The following is a 10190-nucleotide window of genomic DNA, read 5'->3' as shown; positions in this document are numbered from 1 at the left end:
CTCCTGTTTCAAGATCAGGTGACTTTCACACTCTCAGAAATTTTGCAATTTTTTTCCAAGGATCTGAGGAAAGAAGGAACTGTGACCTTCCCTTCAAAAAGCTGGAACTGGACTGCTCTCAGCCAAAACAGGGCATTGCTCTGCTTCCTATGCCAGTCAACAAAATCCTGTTATGTCAGCATTGATGCAGCTGAGGGCACTAAAGAGTTTGTTATGATAATTGAGTTCTGTCCCTAGCACATGTTGCAAGAGTGCAATATACAGTACTGGGCTGGAACAGGAGATAAAATGCCACCATACAATTTGAAACAGAGGACTGCAGCCTATGAACAATCCCTGCTACCTCAATGTCAGTGGAAAGTTTCATCATCCTATTGGGATGTTATGCTGCTCATCTACAAGCAAGAATTGAGACTGTCTTGCAAAAAAAACCCCAACTATTTGTGTTTTAACTTTCTCCTCTATATTATGTAAAAATAACCTAAATAAATATTCAATGATGTATTCAAAGTTTCTAGATTAATACGAGAGTATGCACTCACAAATCATCCTGAGTAGTTACTCCACATTTGGTGATGATTTTCTCTTTTTCACTAACCTTGCCTGAAGCAGTCACAAAGGGCTGAGATGCATCACCCAGTGTACGCCTCTGTGTTTCTGGTGTTCGGATTCCCTTTTCTCTTTCTTCCATAGATACTTTGTCAATCTCAATCCTTTTTGCACCAATGCTTTCTAGTTCATTTTTATTTTGCTTTTTTGCTTCTATTGCTGCTTCTCTGCGTGCTCGCTCTTGTTCCTTTTCCTCCTGTTCTCTTTTCATTTGCTCATCCTTCTCCTTCTGCTCTCTGTCCTCTTTGGTTTGCTGTAGCTTTTCTTTCTGTTCTTCTTTTGCTTTTTGTTCCTGTGCTTCTTTTTCTCGCTTGAGTAACGCTTTCTGTTCTTCTTGTTGCCTCTCCCGAAGTTCTTTTTCCCGTCTGTTTTTCTCTAACAAAGCAGCAGTTTCTGCGTGCACGTGACTTTTTTCTTCTTCTGTCAGAATGCTCTTTGCGTCATGTAGGGGCTTTGTGGACCGATCTGGAACTATTCGTCCATTCTCAACAGGTTGGCTGTCACTAACTCTACTTTCAGATTTTGGTCTGTTCTCATCAGGGATTTTTAGTGAAGGCTTTTTAGTACGATCAACCTGTAAGACACAGTGTAGAACAACAATTCACTACAGCTATTACGGCTCTGTTAACTAACCTTTTTCCAAGTGAAATTTATGAGAATAAAAATGACATAAAATTGACTCCTGCCAGAGAGGTAGTGAACTTTCAATTTCTTTAAATCTAGTAATTCAAATTGCTTGTTAGTAAAATCAGGTACTCACTTAGCTTACAGATGTGAGATAAGAATCAACAAGTCCTACAGAACCATAAGGACAGCATTAAGCACCGATTACTACAATTCTTTATTTTCAGGCTTTCAAAGGTGAACATGTTATGGCAATCAGGCAGCCTGATCTTCGCTTGGCTCTCAATCATGTGATTGAGGAAATGGCTTATGCTCAGACCTAGGAGAAGAAGTTGGTTTTGATGCTGAAGTGGAAGTTCTGAAGAAATAAAAGCTAGTCAAGTTCAGGGAAGAATGGAAATAAGGTCTTTTTTTTCTTGGCTAAAGTCTGTAATCAAGGCAGTATCTAGAAGGGTGAAAGGTAAGAAGTCTGACTTCAGCTTTGTCTCGTAAGTAAAATATTATTTTAGTGCAAGGACTCCACAAAGGTGTGGAAAGGAGTTTTCTAAAAAGTTTATCCCCATAAAAGGAAGAAATCAATCCCTGTACTTTATTATTTGAAAGAAGACATAGTTGCTGGAAGGCAGACCTTTGGAATAGCCAAGGCAACCATGGCCTAACTGCCCTGCCTGTATTTCATCATATGGATGTTTTCTGTTGAAAAACTTGCTTATAGACTTTCTGGATTAATGATCAATTGCTGACCTTCAGTTTCTCTGGTGCTTATATGAAGCTATCCATGAAAAGCTCTGCAATTACGTTAAGTATATTCACTTTCATAAAGTTCTTTAGATTAGTTTCCATGGCTTCACAGGCCACCAGCAGTCTCTGTACCAGTGTCTTGATGTGCAAAGCTTAAACAAATACTGAGTATGTTTCCTTGTGGATTTAGGCTTCTGCATGTGGTGTGTCTCCAGTAGACTGACCATATGCTAATGCTGAAAAAAAACAGCTTACCTCAGGGATACTTCTTGTAATCGATACTGGATTAACTACAAGAGAACTGTCAGATTGTGGAACAGCAGCATCCTGTACATTTGGTCTGTTAAGTGATTTTAGTCTCTCTTCCAAATTATCTCCTGGTTCTTCATTTTCAATCACTTCTGTTGGAGATGGCTTAATGGCAACAGGTGGAACAGGAGCTGGCTCTTCCAGAGATGGGTAAGTAAAATCCACTTTAGGAGGGAGGAGAGGAGAGAAGCATGAGAGCGCTTTTAATACAGAAACAAAAATAACCCCCACGTTCCACCCCAAAGTTTAGATTTAGTCAGAACAAGGCTATCCCAAACATATCTGAATTAAAGATAAATCCAAGAATTATAACCACCTGGGGGGGCTGGAGGGTCAATCTTTATACTTACAAGAAACAGTCACTGCCTCACTCCTACTATGCTGAGGTGGAGTTACTTTAGCATTTGTTGTGTACTGGGGAAAACAAAGGAGCCAATTTTCATAACCTCCTTCGAGAATTAAAGGTTCATTCTTCAGTACTGTTTTGCTTTCCCACTATAGGACAAAAAAGTTTGAAATTAAATTATTTAAAAACTAACTTTTACATCATAAAAGTGTTACTGAAATTTCTGTGTCCAGTTATTACTTTAAGAGAGATTACTTTTGAGACTTTTAAGTAAAAATTAAACAGGCTGCAAAAACCCTTTGGGTAACAGGGATCCTCTCCATTGTTGAAGAACGCCCAGCACAGCTAGGGTCCTGGCCCTACATACAACAGGGTCTGAGTATTTCCAGTATGGAAAGAACCACTTACTACTACTTCAGGTAATGATCCTACACGCAGAAAAAATTTTATTATAGTAAATGCTTCAGTTTCTTATCTGGTAAGTTTTCTGAGTGATTCGGGGCACTGGATTTAGAAAGCATAACCTTAACTTTCTAAAAAACCCCTGAAAAGTCAGACTCCAGACTGGCTTCCTCCTGAGGTCCTCAGCATTAGAATATGAACAAGGCTCAGTGGTTCAGAGAATATTCTGTAAAGCACCAAACAGGGAGAACTGCCTGAACTATCTCTGAAACCCAGTCTTGTATGCTTAGGTAACAGAAAGATATGCAGTCCTTCATGAGAGCCACCTATATAAACAGTAGGAACAACAGAGCTGTAGCCAGAGTTCTGACTTGGAAATGTTGAGCACCTGCTTGATACTGAGTCTCTAAGTTCCTCACACTGATGTAGCTCACATTTAAATCTATGTTTCTCTAAAAGTTATTTCCCATAACGCACAAAAGTTAACCATGCTCAAAATATTCTGGCATCTCCTTCACCAAACCTGCTCCTTTCTAGGAAGTGCCTGGCTGGACTGCAGCCTTCTTGGCCTGCCTATGCAGGTAGCCAGCCAGTGCCCATGAAAGGAACTACAGTTGCTAATATAAGAAAAAGAGTGACAGTGTTTCTGGAAAACAATATTAAATACTTTTCCAAATAACTCTGTCAACCAGGAACTCTAAGTTTATGAGCTAGTTGTTGAGGATGGGAGTTGAATCATTCTGCTGTTTACCTATTTAATAAATTGCATTGTCGTCTACTAGAACACAAGCACAGGAATGTGAAACTTCTGCTATCAAAAAAAGCAGTCTCTGAAAACTGAACCAAGATGTTTGTCTAAGGTGTTATTGTCTTCCATATACTTTGTAATTACAGGTGTTTTAAGACCTTCTTGTTTATTGACATGAATTAATTTAAAGCATGAAACTTGCCAACCTTAAAAAGTGCATCTTTCAGGCTCTGAAGAGTTGTTCCTAGCTTTAAGTCTTCGGCAGAACTAAACCAGTCGAGCAGTACAACATAATCAAAGTGCCCTCTCCTCTTCCATGGATCTCTGGAATCCTCTGGGAGTCTAGCTTCAATCCAATTTGCAGTAACTCTGAAATGTATTAACATGCATTTAGAGACAAATGTACAAGTAATGCTTCATCCAAAGCTACATAATCCATATATGCTGATGTGCTTGGATAGAACAGATATGCTCCGGTTTGAAGTCGGTACATGCAAGAACAGAGCCATCCAGATGCATCTTATCCACTGGTATCTATCAGGGACTCCAAGAACCAAACGTACAAGCTTTAAAAACATATAATCTTTTTTCAGTCAATTTAGAACTTTATAAAATAAATATTTCAATATCATTCAACGTTATTTCATACCCAGGACTGATAGCTTCTTCTGGAACACTGACAGATCTTGGAATACAGGATTCCTGATAATCCTTCAGTCTTCGAGCATCCATTATAATCAATTCAATATTTTTGTCCGACATCATTGCAAACAGTTTCTCAGCTGTGACTGCTCCTTGAAATACAGAAGCTATTAGATGCAAAAAGCTGCATTATAAATGGACATCACTATGTTCACATCAGACTAGTCCAATCAAGACTGCAAATAAATGAAATATCATAGAAGAGTCCCACAAAGTCATCAAGGTGAGACACCATAAACATATTAGTCCTTTTGCTCACACCACTCTAGTGATTAGCACCTGATCTGCTGAATTAGACAATACTGAGCCCTTTAGTGATAAACTAGTTTTAACTTCTTGTGGTCTAATCTAAGTCAAGCTATGTAGGCGAGTATTTGTGAACTGCATGCTGCAGATGTTCCCCTTCAGTTAAGGACTCTAGAGAACATTTTCACATTTATTACAGGAACAAAAAATCAGAAGGCTGAGAGGGGAAAGGAAAAAATTCTTATTTAACTGAGAAAGCTGACACATTTCAGTCTTGCGTCAATTTTCTTCTTTCCAGTTGAGGAAACATTTTTCTTTCTACTTTGACCACTTAAGGGCTAGGCTAGTTCAGCTTTGCTTATTAAACTGTTTAAAAACTAAGTACAGCTTCCTAAGTTCAAGAGGAGTGATGACAGCTGCAATACAGAGCTTAATTAATTACTAAGTTGCTGTTGCTGAAATGCAGGATACTAGAATTTCATCAAAATACTCTGTGAAATAACTCCCTAAAAAAACTGTGACTGCTTAATTGATACGTGCATAGGTATATGGAGAGCTTTTCATATCTGTGTGAACATCGCAACTCTTACCGCTCAGACTGTCAGGCTGATCCTTTCTTTCCAGTGAATGCTTCCTCTCACCATTAATCTGTGTTGTAAAAAAAAAATAAAATGAGTTTAATATCTAATACTTGGAAATGAAGTGGACAACAGACACTGACTCTCACAGAGCTTGAGGGAAACTGGCCAGACTGTAAGACATAGGAAGAAACTGAGAATAAGGAAGCTTCTTCTAAAGATGTGTTGACAAACGCACTAAAAAGATACCAAGGTTTTGGCTCTACCTAGAAAGAAACTGGTTACAAAGGTAATACAACCTAGGACAGCATCATCTGCTAGATGAAATTCATGAAGCATTTGTGGAGAAATCAGCTTCTTTCCACACTATTACTGAAAAGTCAGCTCTTTCCTAAAGAGGAGACACATTACCCGTAACATTGGCTTACCACCATTACCTTAGGTTTCTTACACTAGCTAATTTTACTATAAAATAGAATTTAACTTTACAAAAACTGTAGTCTCTAGTCCATCTTCTGCAAGACTTGGAGGTTGGTATGACTCAGTACCTTCCAAAGAAATGTCAAAGAAGGGTTATGAGGAATGTAAGCTAATTTTTAAAAACACAATGCTGAACTGGAAATAGATACTAATAGACATCAAATGCTAGATTAAATCTACACATTTAGACTGAATTAGAGTTTATAAACATTTTCAGTTACCCTTTGGCTTTTTCCTTTGGAATCCACTGTGCTTTCTGAGTTGTTTTTGGCTGAACTCTTTCCATCATCTTTTGGTTCTTGCTTTTTCTGCAGCTCTTGTCGGTCCCTCTCTTCAAGTTTTTTTCGAACTTCAGCTTCCTCATATCTATTGAAAAATTTAAACAAACAAACAAGCAAGCTGTTTTTCCCCCCTTACTATTACACTACTGGCCAGTCTTAGATGACTAATATCAGAATCATCAAGTCTTAGGGGCTGGGGGAAGGAAGTATTTAAAGTTTGAAAAGAAAGTTCAAGTACTGTCAATTTTTGTATTTGCAAAAAACCCCATTTTCTACCATGACTGCAGGATATTGTTTCTCCCACTCATAGGCTGGTTTTCTTATTCTTAAATCCTGTTTTGGGTCCTATTTCATACCTACTGCTCTTAAGGTTAATTAATTTTTTTTCTCTAAACCTGGGGTCGTGCTTAGCTATGGTGTCACTAAATGTAATAGTTTTTTCATTTTGTAGAGGAAAGAGTAAGCATTGGTGACTTACAGGTAAACTTCAATATAACAATCATCCCGGGTATTGTATTTGTTTTTACAACAGAGCTAACATCGCAGTGTTGATGACTGAACTAAGCAGTGAAACATGAACGCTGAACTGCATTACTAATTGCTCATTTTAACCAGATGTTGCCTAATCAAGATTGAAATAGTAATGATAATACAGCTGTATTTCATATCAAGAGTACTGTTTTAATAAACTGGATCATTGCATTAAATTCTGCCTCAAAGTCTGTACCACTAATAGAAAGGAGGCTGCAAGTCTGTAATTTTATTTTTTAAAGAGGCTTCTGAATTTGGCAAAGGCATGGTAAGTTAAAACAGAGCATTCTGTTCTCATCTGGAGTTAACAGCACTAAAGCATTTAATTTAATTCGGCCAACATGGAATATTTACCCATCAATTTCCCATTTACCCACTGACATGCCTTCGAAGCACACTGTAGGCCATTCATGTAGATATTCCCGCTCCTACACAGATTGTGTTGCAACAGCTCCACTTTTGGTTAACAATTAACATTTCAACTATTTGCTAACATTTAAACTATTCTACTGCCTGGAGAAGAAAATACACAAACCACTGCTCTGAAACCACTTCTGTTGTTACACAAGAGTCATGTTTCATTTGTATTAACTTTAAAAATACACATACATTTTGCCCAGGGTAGCTGAAAGTTAGTAAATCTGACAACTTTCAAAATGCTGTTCCCTTTCATCAAAATCCACAAGTTACTAAACAGCAAGTCTCAAAATAATTTTGGTTTTCTATAACTCTATCAGTGTATACTCTTACAGTGAATTTGTAGCTCTGTTGAATTGTAAGACTAATTAAAAACAAAGAAAATCTAAAGATTTCATGCACAGTATGATGAAACATCTTTAGAAAGTCTCTTTTCATGTGTGTGTAACTACACTCTTATTTCATTGTTAACCTAAACTAACTTTCTAGATTAAGCACTTTGGAGTTTGCTTTCACAATAATACCTGAGGGGGGATGTGCAGGAAGGAAAATGTATCTAGCTGAAGGGGGAAGAATTAAAAGGGTGAGAAAGATAATTGCTAAGGATATGAGAAGCAGATGAGGCTGGATGCAAGACATGCTGAATATCAACTACAGATAGATTCTGCCTTGCAACTTCTTAACACCCCGATTCTGTGGCTTATGGCACAAAGACGTGCAACTTGACAGTTGTAAATGAGCTACCCGAAAGCCCATTAGCATCGGCTCAGTTACAGACTGGTAAAACTGTGTATTTCTGTGTCTGCACGTGGCAGAGGTAGAGAAAAGGCATAGCACCCAGCTAAAGAATAAAAAATGTGTTTTGTCAGTGTAAACTAAATGCACACTAGGAGGACTTTCTAACATATGTAAATATTAGGAACATTCATTTGTATATTTGTTTTCAGATGATCTTATGATGAAAAGGGTAAGGAGGAAATGGCTCTTAATCATCTCTAGTGTATATTTAGTTTATATCTTGTGGTTTCTTTTATTAGTCATTAAACAAAAAGACAACAAACCATAGTCACAAAGAATCAAGAGACAATGTATAAGTGGCAAGTTATTGGGAGTATGCAATGACTAAAATTATCTCTAATAACAGACTTCTGTGGATAAACAATTTAAGCTCTCAAGAGTTTCAGGTATCAAAGGTCTAATCAAGTGCAATCCCTTAGTACTACATTGCATAAAAACCTGCAATTGCACATGTACAGGCTTCATGTACAATGAGTATCTTATCAATTAACTGAATTCACGTACCTGAGTTTAAGGCTGTCTGAGAGTCTTTCAGCTTCTTCAATAGCTTTTTTTAAATTTGTAGGTCCAAGAATTGAATGAAAATAATCCTAAAATTATAAGCATCACCCCAGATATTAATAGTACAGCTTAATAATGCCTACTTCTATGCATATCAAGAGCTGGTAATGTACAAAGAAATAATATTAATAAATATGATATTTTATAAATATAAAATTTGATAAATATCAAATAATGATATTAATGCAAACAAAATGAACTGTTTTGAATCAAAATATTTTCCTCTGAAACATGAGTTTGCACGTAAAATTGTTTTATAGCACTAATAAATAAACTGGCAAGGCAACTGCACCAAAAAAGTTTCAATGGGAAAGATGACAGCAATACCTTTTCCTGAAAAAATATTTACAGGTCTGGCAATTTGTACACCTTGTGTATTAAGAGCAAACTGTAAAAGCAATTAACAATAGCCTTGTCAAAATAGGGAAAAAAATGACGAGACAGTTTACTTAACCCCAGTGTAATCCTTTGAATGTCCACTACTGTACTTCTGTGTACTTCCAATACTTCTACCAACACAGAAGAGGTCAGTCAGAAAGCTTTCATACCTGTTGCTGCTTAAAATCAGGTCTCTTTTTAATAAAGTTATAAACGGTCACATATTTCATATACAGGATGTAAGCTTTTTCTTCATCTCGGTCCAATCTGCTTTCCTCTGCTGCCTTGAAAATCTTAAGAGCACTCTGCACATAACTGAAATAAAAGAAAAGGACTGCAGCATGTGGTTGTTGACTTGTCCCCAAACACCTTTTCATTACAAGATGTCATCTTACGTGTTCACAGACTCTGCCCATATATTGTTTGATTTTACCATGTAAGATGTAAGGCTTTCATTAAATATGAGTTGCAATCAAGCTCCTCCAAATGATGTTTCTCTTTTCTAGTCTGTTTACTAGACTTATTTAAAATTCCTAATAATTAAATAGCATATGGAGATACGGAAAAAAGTACTTAGCAGGAAACTTCTCCCTTCTAAAAATAATATCTTTTTTAAGGAAAAACTAATTTGTAGTAAGACAAAATGAAATAGTTGATTGCCTAAAAATGCTAGAGGCAAAATATTTCATATTCATAGATTTGTGACACTTTTCATAATTTAAGATTTTGCATTTCTATACCATTTTCTCAAAGTATTCAAATTTTCACGGCCTCATGCTCTGTCCAAGTCATGTTTTAGCAGTATGTGAAGTCACCTTCTGTAGGCAGCAAGCATATCTGATATGATAGTTGAGAGATCTATACATAAGACTATCAAAGATTTTATATCTGACAGAAAAAAATGAGGAAATATCGTTGGAACATGGTTGTTCTGGAACCTGCTCAGAAGATTAGCACTAATACTTCTCATATTAATCCAAAATCACTAAAGCAGATGTACCTCTTGGTACTTGTCTTTTCAGGTTTTATTTCTGTCTTCTTGTTGAGATCTTTCAGTGAAGTACAGAGATAGAGCTCCTTGGGTACAGATGCCACAGCAGGCATGTTAATGGTGTTACTTATGTCCCTTCTAGGATGGTACAGCCTCTCAGAAGTCTCTATCAATATTTTCCTGAAGGTGGGAAGAAAAAAAAAGGTAGGGAGAGTGCAATTACATTCCAATGACTTTTAATACAGTTACAGTTACAGTTATCTGTATTACTACTGAACCTATCTCGGTGTGAATTAGCACTGGTATAAAACTATCTGAAACTTATGTACTTAAAGATTTAGCTATGATGAAAAATTCTGGATGTAATTTAATTGTAGGTAATGAAATGAGCTCCAGTACCTGATCTGGCCTGCCATAATCTGGAAGAATGTTGTTATAACACTAAAGC

The 10190-nt window shown here is 36.8% G+C and overlaps 1 protein-coding gene across 1 annotated transcript; it reads right to left on the bottom strand.

The window, feature by feature from the left end:
- Window positions 1–538: 538 nt before the first annotated feature.
- Window positions 539–9914, bottom strand: USP8 (ubiquitin specific peptidase 8). The gene is made up of 10 exons (XM_010187189.1): window positions 9752–9914; window positions 8922–9066; window positions 8317–8402; window positions 6007–6151; window positions 5318–5375; window positions 4429–4573; window positions 3986–4148; window positions 2634–2778; window positions 2230–2447; window positions 539–1183 (listed from the first exon to the last, which is right to left on the bottom strand). Exons 1-10 carry the CDS (start codon window positions 9853–9855, stop codon window positions 539–541), a joined length of 1854 nt encoding a protein of 617 aa, XP_010185491.1. The 5' UTR covers window positions 9856–9914.
- Window positions 9915–10190: the final 276 nt, after the last annotated feature.

This window comes from Mesitornis unicolor, unplaced genomic scaffold (assembly GCF_000695765.1).
Source record: "Mesitornis unicolor isolate BGI_N332 unplaced genomic scaffold, ASM69576v1 scaffold55136, whole genome shotgun sequence".
Lineage (NCBI taxonomy): Eukaryota > Metazoa > Chordata > Aves > Mesitornithiformes > Mesitornithidae > Mesitornis > Mesitornis unicolor.
Note: the sequence above shows the minus strand (reverse complement) of the source record. Positions and strands in the feature narration are given on the sequence as shown.